The sequence below is a fragment of the Trichosurus vulpecula genome, chromosome 8, assembly GCF_011100635.1.
Source record: "Trichosurus vulpecula isolate mTriVul1 chromosome 8, mTriVul1.pri, whole genome shotgun sequence".
Classification (NCBI taxonomy): domain Eukaryota; kingdom Metazoa; phylum Chordata; class Mammalia; order Diprotodontia; family Phalangeridae; genus Trichosurus; species Trichosurus vulpecula.
In genome coordinates this window covers 114,716,128-114,730,591 of record NC_050580.1, presented here as the reverse complement: position 1 = coordinate 114,730,591, position 14,464 = coordinate 114,716,128, and the positions used below count along the sequence as shown (strand labels likewise).

The 14,464-nt window shown below is 42.1% G+C and overlaps 1 protein-coding gene across 1 annotated transcript in view; it reads right to left on the bottom strand.

Annotated features, from left to right (window-relative positions):
- Window positions 1-14,115, bottom strand: part of SLC28A1 (solute carrier family 28 member 1) — a 44,482-nt gene extending 30,367 nt beyond the window's left edge. Inside the window, exons 1-7 of the mRNA XM_036735713.1 lie at window positions 14,029-14,115; window positions 7,724-7,812; window positions 6,479-6,570; window positions 5,257-5,440; window positions 3,491-3,632; window positions 1,988-2,101; window positions 306-383 (exon numbers count right to left, since the gene is read on the bottom strand). Of these exons, the coding sequence (XP_036591608.1) occupies window positions 306-383; window positions 1,988-2,101; window positions 3,491-3,632; window positions 5,257-5,440; window positions 6,479-6,570; window positions 7,724-7,812; window positions 14,029-14,115 (786 nt within the window). The remainder of the gene's footprint in view (window positions 1-305; window positions 384-1,987; window positions 2,102-3,490; window positions 3,633-5,256; window positions 5,441-6,478; window positions 6,571-7,723; window positions 7,813-14,028) is intronic.
- Between the last annotated feature and the right edge of the window lie 349 nt (window positions 14,116-14,464).

Genomic DNA, 14,464 nt, shown 5'->3' with positions numbered 1-14,464 from the left:
GCATATGTATTATATAGGTGATTTGGAGGTTTTGTTTGTTTGTTTTTCCATTTGGGAGAAAATAGAGGTAATAGGGTGAGAAAATAAATGCTTATCAATTGAAAAAAATAGTTTTTAAAAATCTGTGACCACATTTTAAAAGCCACTTTGCCCAGGGCTAGCTCCCTGACAACAGGAGACACTCAGCCCCCAGCCGTCTCCATTCCGGCCCCTGCCTGGCAGGTCAGTGAACCGAGCCTCCACTGGCTTGACGTCTGGCAAGCAGCTGTTCCAGAATGTCTCCTATCTATAAATGCAGACCTGACCTGAAAGGCAAAAATGTCCTTCACCAGCGTCTCCCCAAAGACAAAGCTGGAGCCAGCTACGGTGTAGTCCAGGAAAATCTGAGGGAGGAACAAAAAAACACAGCGTGAAAGGAGGAAGGAAAGACAGGCAGGAAGAGAAACCAGTTTTCCTGCCTCCAGAGCTCCCCTCCCACTGCCCAGGGTAGCCGCCAGTTAACAGTGTGAGGCCCAGGACCCTCTTGATAACTGCCTCTGTCTCACAACATGCTCAGCTGAGATAAGAGTCTTGGTCAGGAGATGGGGCCCTGGTTTGTCCTGTGGGCCAAGGAATCTAAGATCTGTAAAAGGATCTCAGAGATCACACATTCATAAATCTAACGCTGAAAGGGTTGCCTGAGACCATCTAGTCTCATTTTATAGCTACAGAAAGGGAGGCACAGGGAGGTTGTGGCTAAGGTCATCTAGGTCGTAAGCATCAGAAGCAGAATCTGAACCCAGGTCCTCTGACTCCAAAGCCAGTGCTCTTTTACTTAAGTCAACCCTTTCCCTTTACAGATGAGGAAACGTAGGCCAAGAGAAGGGAAATGGATGGCTTGATCAAGATCACACAGAGAGTCCCTGTGTCTCCTTCATTCTTGGCCCAGTTTTGTTTCAGCAATATCACACTGAGGGCTGAAAGATTTGAACCTTCCCTTCTAGAAAGAAGCCTCTCTTAGAGGCTTCTCATTCTCTAGCGGGAACATAGAGAACCCAAGTCCTAGATCCATACCCATTAATGCAGATGTTTGAATGGATGGAATATATGATCAATGCTACGGGGAGATGAATTCTAATATGTACATTTTATAGTCCACTAATGTGGAGTCTTGTGATGCTGCTGGTGTGGGGAAAATCAAGGTCTGTAAAAGGCAGGGGATGATGGGACCCAACAGCTGGAGGCTGGGGACCAAGGGGTGCATGGGTGTAGGGGCAGGGCGGGGAGGCTAAGAAAACAGATGCCGATGGAGAAAACTGAACCACTGACTCTCTTTGAGACTAGGAGCAAGCTGCTGCTTCTCGCAAGTCACCATTTTGAATGATCCCCCGTCTCTGATCTGAGAGAGCTCAGGGGTTGGAAAGGCTTTAAGCCCCTTGGGAGAATGTTCCGCCTCAGTGTTCCAGAGGTGTTACTGGGGGGCACAAGCTACAATTTCCAGATCTGAGACAAATTAGTTTGATAATCACCATTCTTTAAAAAAGAAAAAGGAGAGAAAGATTGGACCAGATGATCTTTCAGGTTCCCCTGTCCAGCTCTATGCATCTACAATTTCTACAATCTGATCCCACATCTCAAGTGAGATAGCAGGTAGAAAGGTGCTTTGACAAGGATGAAGTATTATATATCAAACAAAGAACAATGCTTATCTTAAAACTGAATGCCTCAAAATTAGAATAACCAAGGTTCATACCAAAAAAAAGCTATAAGGAGATACCTACCCTGCGCACTTTTTTTTTTTGCAGAGGTAGGGGACCACAGGTATGAAATACTGCATATTAACATCAGGCATTCAATATTGGTTAGTTTTGCTGAACATATTTCCTTTTAAAAAAATTCTTTATGATATGAACCTCTGAGGGAGTGGGGACAGTGGGAAATGTAGGTGATATATCCTACCTGGTTCTACCTTCCCAGGGCATTAGGACAAAAATAGAGCCTACCATACCTTGATCTGGTCACCCAGCCACTGGAATGCCACAAATCCAGGTTCAGTTCTGATAACAAAGATGCCAAGAACAAACTGCAGACCAAGGCCCCATAATACAGCCCTCCAGGACACCTGAAATACAAAAGAAAATGTGGCCCGTATTTTCCAGGCCTCTGCCACTAAGGTATGGCCTCTAGGTAGCAATTCACTACCTAGGAGCTCAGGGAAGAATAAGGCGGGGAGCAAGCCAGGAGACTGCCAAGAGGTATTTTCCCCTGGTCTAGCGGATTCAGTCATAGTTTGGTGTGATAGATTGAATACAGAGGGCTGAGACATCAAATCCCTCTGTGACCTGGACAACCTAGCCCAATGAACTGTGGCCAGAAACTCTACAATCCCCAGAACAAAACCATTCTCTCCAAGACTGGGGGTTTCCTAGTGCTACTTTCAGCAGAAATATATTCATGGGGGACCCATGACCTGACTTGAACCCAATGTGCCTTATCTAGGACTGAACCGAACCTGACAGTTTTGATGAATCATCTTTAGGTCCCTGCACGAATGCCCCCTGAGAAAAGTAAACAGAAGGACCTTGACCCCAACCATGAATATAGAATGAGAGAATCTATTTCAAGAACCAAGGTACTTTCCCCAGCACAGTATTCAATCGCTCCAGAACCTGGAGAAGCTTCCAAATCCAGAAAGTCAAACAAATGAGAAACGAAGACGAAGCGGTCCCTTCCTCTCAATGTGCAGGAGTTTGCTACGAGGAGGGAGTCAGAGAGGCGACAGCCCAGGTTCACAAGCACATCAGAGCAAGAGGCTGTAACACTGATTGTAGTGATCCTGGGTCTGGTGAGAAGACCCCACCCCACCTTACAGTCACACAGACTGCAGCTGGGGCCAGGGTATGTTCTTTGGAAGTTCTTTCTTCTTCTCACTGTCCCCACCTCCCTCCTTCTGTAGGGGGAAATAAATCATTTTGCTATTTACCTAGCTGGATGTGTGACCTTGGGCATGTTGCTTACTTTCTCTGGGTCTCAGTTTCTTTGTGTGAAAAATGAGGAGATTAGACTAAATGACTAAATGCCCCCCAAGGTCATTTCCAACTTTAAATCCCTGGCCCAGTGACTAGGGGTTCACTAAGTCCCCTTCTTGTACAATGCAGTTGAATGGACTGACTACATCCCCTCCAGTTCAACATCCACCATTCCACTGCCTCAGGTGCCATGCTTCAGGCACAGCCCCAAGGCTAGGAACACACTGTAGTCCTCCATAACTGCTTCATAACCACATGTTGATACCCTCAGGCACAGTCTCATCCCTCAACAATCTCCACCGATCTATGGCTATGTGGGGTGGGGTGGGGTGGGGAAGAACTTGCTAGTCTAGTTATAGGAGAGCAGGCTTCTCCTGACCAAAGAGAGCCCTGAGGAGTTCATGGGAAACCACTGGGGAAGAAAGAAGATGCTATATCCCTCCCTCCCAGCCCCCTATAGGCAGCCCAGCATGTACACTCACTTTGAAGTGATGTTTAGAGAAGGCAAAGAGGAAAATAACGAACATGCAAATGCCTGCAAAGGACACCAGCTGCTCCGGCCGTTGGGAGGTGTCCAGAGCCAGCCACAATACCAGGCCCACCAAAGCAGCTGCCCCTAGACACCTGCAGATGAAGTGCCAAGGAACATGTTACTCACTACCCATGGGTAAGCCCACCAAAAGCTGTAACTAATAAAGGGCAACTGGGGCTTTGTCCTAAGGTACCAGCATCCACGAGTATCATGCTTCTATTATGTTAGTCTAGAACAAGGAGAAAGTCCTACCATATACCTCCCTGGGTCTCTGGACTAGACTCAGAATTGGATTTAGGATTTTTCCAAAGGCTGTACAGACATTCAGACTTAGCCCAGGAGCTATGCCTGATGACCACTCATTCTTTTGTGCTAACATTAACTGTCTAGTGTGTACACAACAGTGGTTACATTGCTAAAGTTGGAATCAGGAAGGCCTGGGTTCAAATCCCACCACTTACACTTAATAGCTGCGTGACTATGGCAAGTCATTTATCTCTGTGCTTTGATTTCTGAGACAACTTTTTAAGATTTTGTCAGTGAAGGAAGTTCTCAGGTCTGTGAAATCACAGGGCCTTGCCTGCTGACTTGTACAGAGTCCTGAGATAAGCTTTGAGAATGAAACAAAATTTAAGATAAGATAGGTCCTCTGCCCTCATGGAGTTTGTCCCTAGTTGTGGCAAAGTGGGGCCAGCCCAAGGAGCTAGGTACAGAGGGCACTTGGGCACTCTCAGCTGGGCTCAGACTCACAGAGGCCCAGGAATGTTGCCAGTGTGGAGAGTCAGGTGAGAACACCAGTCGACAACTGGACAATCTCCAGCCTGTGTCATGAGCTTCCTACATCACTCTCATACCTTGAAAGCCCGGATTCCAGAAGAGTAAATTCCAAAGGGGGTGAGAAGAGGTGGCTGTCCCCACTGAGCACATCCTTTCAACAGCGGGTTTAATCAGAATATATATTGAGGACAGGGTGAGGAATCTTGTTTGTTGGGTGTTTCTCCCTTTCCATGGTTGTACATTCTCCAAGTAATAGAGTCCTCAATGATATGCTCAGGGCCAGGCCTCTAGCACCCAAGCCTGCAGATGCTAATCCAAGCTGGAGGATGGCCCAGGACACTGAGACCCAGGGACGAGAGAAATGCTGGTGTGAGAATCCAAAGCCTGAGACTGAGTAGAGACATGTTACAGCTCACTCAGAACCCAAGGTAGCAGGGGTGGGGAACCTGCAGCAGCCTTGAGGCCACATGTGGCCCTCTAGATCCTCAGGTATGGTCACATATCCCCTTAATAAAAGGATTTGTTTTGTGAAGTTTGGATTTAGTCAAAGCCACACTTGAGGACCTGGAGGGCCACATGTGGCCTCAAGGCCACAGATTCCCCACTGCTGGTAGGAAGCATACAAATTGGGCTAAGATGGAAGAGCTTTGAAACCATGTAGATCTTACTGAGCCAGTGACTCAGCAGGTAACCAGAGAAACCAAGCACAGTTTGCTCAGATTCCCCATGGTGTGGGAAGACCCTTCTGGGGAAGCAAAGCCCAACAGTGAGTGGAATAAGCCAGGGGCCACAAAACTCAACCAAATGGGCTTATCTCCCCAAGGTAGTAGTGGGAGGGAGGGGGCATGGTACTGTGACAGCCTAATCCAGCTCAGGATGATCCAGTAAGAGATGACAAGGAGAGGCAGCCAGGTACCCAGGGGGCCCTCTCTTACTCACCGTTTTAGCCAGATATTCAAGGTAGGATTATTTAGGTGCTTCAGATATCTTAACACTTTCTTTCCCAAAAGTTTTTTGAACAGGCTGTGGGCCAGAAAGAAAAGAACTACACATGTGATGATGAACAAAGCCAGAGCTCTTTGGAAATCCAGGAGACAGGCTGTCAGCACAAAGGCAGCATAAGCTAAAAGAGATGAAAGGGGATGGGGAGAGCTTCAGAGTCATGACTTCTCCAGAGTAAGTGCAACCCTTACCCCCAGGGAGCTTTGCCTTTCTCTACCCCTTACAGAGGCTACAGGAACAGTAAGGGTGGTGAGTGAGTGACTCAATTGGTCTCACTGTCCAGTTTTAGGAAATCAAAAATTCAATCCCACAAGAGCAGGATCATGGAATAAGATCATCGATATGGAAGTGGGAAGAACTCTAGAGGCTATCTGGTCCAATGCTTTGTTTTACAGATGTGGAAGCTGAGGCCTGAGGAAGGTAAGTGACTTGCTGAAGGCCACACAGAGTTAAGCCTCAGAGGCAGGTTAGAAAGCCAGGACCCCTGACACAGAGAATCACCGAATTTGAGAGTTGTAAGGACCTGAGTGGTCTTCTGACTGCAGAGTCAATGCCTTTTCCACTATATCATGATGCTAAGAGCAAAGATAGATTGTTAGAGCCACAAGGGACCTTGGACCTTAATCCAACCCATCTTATAGCTGAGAAAAGTGAAGGTAAGAGCATTAAATGATTTACCCAGAATCACCCACCTAGTTAATATCAAAGCAAAAACTAAAACACAGGTCTACAGGCTCAGGACCATATTCTTTCTGCCATACAATGCTGACCCTCAACCACCAAATATGTAACTGGCCAATTAACAAATATGTATTGACTACCTACTATGTGCAAGGCACAGGGGAGGGATCCCAAGATGAGCAAGGCATAGACCTTGCCTTCAATGAACTTTGAAGCGTGACCTGCTTTTGGTTGAGTCAGAAGGCAAAGGACAGCACATATCAGGGACTTTGGGAAAAACAAACTGGAAAGGGCGGGCTCTTTGGGAGATGCCAAAAAAGGGAAGTCAAAATTTAGAGAGCAAATTTGTGGAAATTCCAGAATTGGCACCTCCCTGGGACCAAAGCTGGAAGGAGTCTTTTGTGAAGTTTGAATAGTGTCAGGTGGGGGCATGTGGAACTCCCCTGTGTCCCCAGAAAGAACAGATTTGGTGTCTCACCTGTACACAACAGGCCCAAGAAGATCCATCGAAACAATTCAGCATGGTCTCTGCAAAACATTCTCGCTTTTGAAGAAGCCAGCTGCAATCTCCTACCAAAGCAAATAATTAGTGACTGTTTTTGCCCAGCTCTCAACTGCTCCAGCTAACTCCCACTGCGATCCTGGGGGCCTTCAGGTTAAACTGTCTAGTCCCTTAAAAAGCCAGGTGGCTGCCATGTCATCCCAGCAGATGGACCAATGTAAGTGGACAGCAGGTCAGAGCAAACCTGACCCTAGGCTGAACTGGATGAGCATCATCCCCAGATGACTTACATTCATCAGGAAAGGGAACTGAAAGCTCCCAGCCCCAGGAATGCTATCCTTCCACTCACATGTTCATATGTGTGTATACATGTGCATATATTATGTGTGTATATACACATATGTGTATGTATACACAATATACATAGATCTACATATAAATGTGTACCTACAAACATGTATTGTACATATACACATGTGTATGTACATACATATGTATATATATATAATGTGTATGTATATAGAATGAGAAGGGGTGAATATATATATACATAAGTATACACTGACTACTATGGTACTGAGTACCATGGCTCTGTGTGCATATGTATAATATAGACATATCATATATGTCTATAATATACATATAGGTAATATTCTTATGTAAATACATATATGTCTAATATGTGTGTATGTTTAATACATATCATATATATGATATATACATACATATATACATATATATACACACATGCACACAGGGCCATGGTACTATTCAGTTCCCATGCTCTGATGGGCAATATTATCCTAACATTTACGTCCCCAGAATGGGGTTTTCTGCATCCTCTCCCTGCCCATCCCATATAACCTTCCCCTCTGCAGAAAGCCAGGTGGACATTTCTATGTAGGAACCCCATTCCCACAACCCACAGCCTAGTAAAACTCCTTGGAATCTCCTGAGTCTAAAAGTCTGGCCCGTGATATAGGTGATATAGAGGTAATATGCACCACTGGAGAAGACCCCTCATCCCTATTGCTTAACAATTTCTTCTGGCCCACTTCAGGGTTTCCCCAACACCTAGAATCAGAAGACACTGGTATAGAGGTGTCAGAGGAAAAAGGGAATAGAGAAAAAGGAGCCTCTGGACAGAATCTTCCTCCCACTGTTTCCTGCTCCCACTTTTAGCTCTTGTCACCATATGAACAAAAGTTCTAAGCTCCATACCTCCAGAATGGGGAGGGCCTGGCCCCAGCATCCAAACCAGTCCCCCTCTCTTCATCCCATACCGGTCCACCAATGTCCTGGCCTTCCTCCTCCACACACAGACAAGGACCAGACAATGAAAGAGAAAAGTCAGCAAATATTCACTAAGAGCTAACAACATGCTAGGTTCCAGAGAAAATACAAGTACCACTGAGGCAGCTGATGACACAGTAGACAAAGCACTGAGACCAGAACCAGAAAGATCTGAGTTCAAATCCAGCCTCAGGCACTAGCTAGATACTTAATCTCTGTTTGCCTCAGTTTCCTCAACTGTAATATGGAAATAATAATCACAAAGGAAACAATATTTGCCCAAAAAGTGCTTGGTGCAGTACCTGGCACATAGTAGGTGCTATATAAATGCTTATCCCTTTCCCCATTGTGTATGGCACAATGGAAAGAACACTGAACTTCAAGTTAGAAGAATTCAGTTCATATCCCAGGTCTGATACTTGTTGACCATATATATGTGGGCAAGTCACCGAACCCCTTCGAGGCTCAGTTACCTCATCTGGAAAATGGGGTGATAGTAATAATTAATATTCATATAATACCTTACGCCTTACCTCTTAATGACTCTATGAGGAAGGTGGCATAGTATCTACATAAGACATGGTTCCTACCCTCACGGAGCTCACAGGCAGGTGGGTGGATCTAACACAAGCAGAGGCATAGTATTCTGATTTTATGGGTGAGGAAACTGAGGTCTACTAGAGAGGCTAGGTACTTTCCTAGGACTATACAGCTCAGAGTCAGATCTCAAACCTGAGTTTTCTGTCTCCATATCTGCTACACCATACTATCTAATGCATGTGACAATTGGAAGGAAAACGTTTTATAAATTTAAACTGTCAAGTCACACACAGTGGGTTGGTTCATTCACTAAGGAAAAAAAAACTAAGCTGTAAAAATCAAAACTGATGAGGACACAGCTCTGAAACACATTCATATTTGCCATATTTGGGGGAGCAGTGAACAACTTTATACTTCTCTGGCCATTTTGAAGACCCAGGTGAGTTCTGATAGTCATGTTTATACTGGTTTGTGATGCATCTTAAAATATATGCTTTGCTCTCTTTGTGGTGGCAAAGGACTTGAAATGGAGGAGTCTGTCATCAGTTGGGGAACGGCTGAATAAGTTACGTTATGTTAGTGTGATGGAATACTCTTGTGCACTGGGAAATGATGAAGGGGATGGTTTCAGAGAAACCTGAAAAGATTTGGATGAACTGATGCCAAATGAGGGTAGCAGAACCAAGAGAACAGTTTATACAATAACAACATTTTAAAGACAAACTGTTTTGAAAGAATTAAGAATTCTGATCAATTCAATGACCAGCCATGATTCCAAAAGATTTTCTTTAAAACTAAGCTCAGATATTGCTACTGGGAAAGGTCTCTTCTGATTTCCCCAGTAATAGCACTCTCTCCATCTTGAAATCACTTCATACATATCTCATATTTCCTTATTTGTATATTATGTATGTATTCTCTCTTGATAGAATGTAAGCTCCTTGAGGGCAGGAACTGTTTCACTTTTGTTTTGGTATCTCCATCACCTTGTAGCTAAGAGGCTCCTGATGAATGTGTGCTGAATTGAAAACATTAATGTGTGGAAGTTTGTTGTCATTTTAGTGAAGTGTTAGAGTAAAACTAGGTAGAGTGACAGGTTCTTTAATAAATATTTTTATATAATTTATATTAAAACATATGCATACAATAACTATAAATTATATAATAAATATAAATTTTAACTATAGAAATGTCAACAATTATGCCACAGTCTCTGCCTTTAGAAGCTTAGTTATACAGGGAAGATAAGACACAGACACATTAGAAACAATTAGACAACGAAGTAGGAGGGAAATGCAATTTGGTTACATATGTCACAATCAGGAAGAGGTGATATCATTGCTGACTAGAATTACTGAGGGAGGCTCCATGGACACGAGACCTGCTTTGGCCTTTGAAGGATGGATACTAACTTGCATGCTCCTTAGAATCATAGAGCCTCAGATAGAGAAGGGATACTTAGAAGTGATACAGTCAACCCTTACCTACAGCATTTTGAACAGGGGAGAGTCGGATGAATTCATAGTCAGAAAAAATGGGTTCAAATCCTATCTCTGATACTTACTACCTGTGTGACCCATACAGAGTCATCTAACCCACTCTGGGCTTCAGTTGCCTCATCTGCGTAATGACAGCATTGAATTAAATGATGCCTCTACATTGGTCTTTCTGTAATATCCCCAATGACTTCTATTTGTGTCATATCCACTCACCAGCCCGAGAGGGTAGGGATGGTGTAAACATATGATACTGATGTATGGTTATATAGATAATGTATCTCCCTCAGAACCCAGCACCATGCTAGGTGTTTAACAAATGTTTGTTGGGCTGAATGGAATTGTTTGAACAACACTAGTCACAGGGAACTCACAAAGAGGCCCAATCCATCTTTGAAGATCTCTGATTACTAAGAAGCTATTCCCTTTATTTAGTCATTCTGCTTCCCTATAACTTAAGCTAATGGTATTAATTCAGTTCAGTTCAACAAATATTTATCGGTCTGGGGGTATACAAAGATAAAAATGAAACAGTCCCTTCCCTCATCAAGTTTGTATCCTATTAGGGAGATAGAATATATAAGCAACAAAGTACAAAGTATATACAAAGTAACTTCGAGAGGGAGCCTTGGCTGCTCTCTGGGGGAATCCAGAAAAGTCTCAGTCACGTAGGACATAAATACAGCACCTGAGTTGTATTTTAAACCCAGCTAGGAGTTTTACAAAAATGATGTAAGGAAAGTGTGTTCTGGCCACAGGGGACAACTTGTGCAAAAGCGTGGAGGCAAGAAATCGAATATTGTAAATGGGCGATAGCCATCAGGTCAGTTTGACAGGAATGGAGACTGGATGAAGAGAAAAAATATGAGATAAAAACAGAAGGGACCAGGATGAAGAAGGCTTTAAATTTCAAACTGAGTATTTCCCAATTAACAAATAGCCAAAGGATAAGAAGAGGTAGTTTTCAAAAGAAGAAATCCACGCTATCAATAGCCATAATGAAGAATGTTCCAAATCACCAATAATTAGAGAAATGCAAATTAAAATGACTCTGAAATTCCAGCTCATACTTGGATCAGATTGGCAAAGTCAACAAAGGAGGAAAATGACAGATATGGATGGAGCTAAGGGGGAAAGGGCATACTGTTGGTGGTATTGGTCCCCCAGTTCTGGAAAGCAGTAATAGCACAAAGAGGTTTATACCCCAAAAAGATTAAAGAAAGAAGAAAAGGATCCATATGTACAAAAATGTTTATAGCAGCATAGAGTTAGAAATTAAGGAGGTGCCCAATAATTCAGAAATGGTTGAGTAAGTTATGATATATGAATGTAATGGAATACTATTGTGCCAAAAGAAATGATGAAAGGGATGGTTTCAGAGAAATCTAAAAAGACTTTTAGGTGCAGAATAAAGTGAGCAGAACCAGGAGAACAACTTATAAAATAATCACAACATTGTAAAGACAAACAAATAAAAAAACCCAAAACTTAAGAATGTTTGTCAATGGAGTGCCCAACCACAATTCCGGACAACCAGCAATGAGGTGTGCTATCCACCTCCTGACAGGAGTGGCAATGAACTCAAGATTCTGAATCAGACATACAGTTACTAACAAAGTCCAATAGCAAGACATTGAAAGAGAAATTCCATCTAATGTTACTGCAGACATTATGAAATATTTGGGAGTCTGCCTGTCAAAACAAAACAAGGAACTATATGAATACAATCACAAAACACTTTTCACACAAATAAAGTCAAATCTAAATTATTGGAAAAATGTCAGTTGCTCATGAGTAGGCCAAGCTATTATAATAAAAATGACAATTCTACCTAAATTAAATTACTTATTCAGTGCTGCACCAATCAAACTATCAAAAAATTATTTTATAGAGCTAGAAAAAAACAATAACAAAATTCATCTTGAAGAACAAAAGGTCCAGAATATCAAGGAAATTAATGAAAAGAAATGCTAGGGAAGGTGGCCTAGCCATACCAGATCTTAAACTATATTATAAAGCAGCAGTCATTAAAACTACTTGATACTGGCTAAGAAATAGAGTGGTGGATCAGTGGAATAGTTTAGATACACAAGACACAGTAGTCAATGACTATAGTAATCCACTGTTTGATAAACCCAAAGACTCCAGCTTCTGAGATAAGAACTCACTATTTGACAAAAACTGCCAGGAAAACTGGAAAGTAGTATGGTAGAAACTGACCATAGACCAGTATCTCACACCATATACCAAAATAAATTCAGAATGGGTTCATGATTTAGACATAAAGGCTGATACTATAAGCAATCTGGGAGAGCAGGGAATATTACCTGTCAGGTTTATGGAGAAGGGAAAAATTTATGACCAAACAAGAGATAGAGAGCACTATGAAATGCAAAATGGATAATTTTGATTACATTAAATTGAAAAGTTTTTATGCAAACGAAGCCAATGCAACCAAGATTAGGAGGGAAACAGGAAGCTGGGGAACAATTTTTATAGCTGGTATCTCTGATAAAGGCCTCATTTCTAAAAACTGTAGAGAACTGAGTTGAATACAAGTCATTGACCAATTGATAAATTATCAAAGGATATGAACAGGCAGTTTTCAGAAGAAGGAATTAAAACTATCTATAGTCATATAAAAAATGCTCTAAATCACTATTGATTAGAGAAATGCAAATCAAGAGAACTCTTGAGGTACTACATTATACCTATCAGATTGGCTAACATGACAAAACAGGAAAATGATAAATGTTGGAGAAGATATGGGAAAATTGGGACACTGATGCATTGTTGGTGGAGTTGTGAACTGATCCAACCATTCTGTAGAGCAATTTGGAACTATGCGCAAAGGGCTATAAAATTATGCATACTCTTTGACCACTTCTAGGTCTGTATCCCAAAGAGATCATTAAAAAGGGAAAAGGACCCACATGGACAAAAATATTTACAGCAGCTCTCTTTGTGGTAGCAAAGAACTGGAAATTAAGGGGATGCCCATCAATTGGGGAATGGCTGAACAAGTCTTTATATAGTGAATATAACGAAATACTATTGTGCTATAAGAAATGATGAGCAGGCAGACTTCAGAAAAACCTGGAAAGACCTACATGAACTGATGCTAAGTGAAATGAGCAAAACCAGGAGAATATTATACACAGTAAACAGCCACATTGTGTGATGACTGACTTTGATAGACTTGGCTCTCCTCAGCAATGCAAGGATCTAAAAGAACTCCAAAAGACTCATGATGGAAAATGCTATTCACATCCAGAGAAAGAGCTTTGGAGTCTGAATGCAGATGTAAGCATACTATTTGTTCTCCTTTTCTTTGGTGGTTTGGTTTTGTTTCTTCTTTCTCATGGTTCCTCCCATTAGTTCTAGTTCTTCTTTACATTGTGACTTAATGTGAAAATATGTTTAGCATGAATGCATAAATAGAGCCTATATCAGATCGCACGCCATCTTGGGGAGGGGGAGGGGAAGGAAAGGGAGAAAATTTAAAACTCAAAATCTTTTGGAAGTGAATGTTGAAAACTAAAAATGAATAAATAAATAATATATTTAAAAAAGAATGAGACATACATTTTTGGACATAGTCAACATGGGAATTTGTTTTGCTTGACTGTGCATATTTGTTAAAATGGTTGGGTTTTTTCCCATTTGGGAGTGAAGATAATTTTAGAGACAAAAAAATGTTCACTAATTGAAAAAAAGTAAAATTAAATAAAGACTTTTTAAAATGTCCTGTTTGAGGAGTTTTATCCTAGGGGAAACAGGGAACCATCGAAGATTTTTGATTAGAGGAGTAGCATAGTCAGATCTAAGTTTGAGAACTAATATTTTGGAAGCTATGTGAAAAATAGAGTAGAAACTGGAGGCAGGTTCTCCCCTCTGGACACCATCAGAACATGTCTAATCCCTTTTCCTCATAAGAGACTTTCAAATCTATTCACGTCTTAGAAATCTTTGTATCGCTCACAATGCTTATCACAACACTGAACACATAGAAGGTACTCAATAAATATTTGAATGAATGAATGAATGAAGTGATAGAGGTAACATTGAATGGAAGGGGGAATAACTTGGGCAAAGATGATTTCAAATTGATGGTACTGGGAGTCGGGAGCAGGAGATTTAAGTCTAGAAGGGGCTGCTGATAGTGAAAGTGCCAGGATACAGGAGATAAGAGATTACCAGGAACTCCATTCCCAGGTTCTCCACACCATTCTCCACAGTAGCAAGAGAAATGGGCTTCTTTCTTCTTTGTTTTTCTTCATCCATTTCCTGGTTCTTTCAGCTGAAAGATAAGTCCAAGGCAAAGGTCGAAAAGATCTTTGCCCAGGGAGAGGTTTGAGTGAGAGCTGACACCTAGCTTGGGGATGGCACAGAGTGGAAGGGATAGGCAGTGTGCTCATGGCCTGTATTAGAGGAGAGACATAAGGAAGCTCATTACTGCCTCTGAAACCCAGATTTGCATGAGCCCTTTCTATTCCCAGAGGCTCAGGCAACCCATCAGTACAAACAACTTCTGGGCTTCTTCTACTTTCCTTAATACAGAGCTTTCTGTAGACATTTGTCTCATGAATTTTAGGAGAATGGATAAAATCATGACTTAGATGATAGAGTGTTA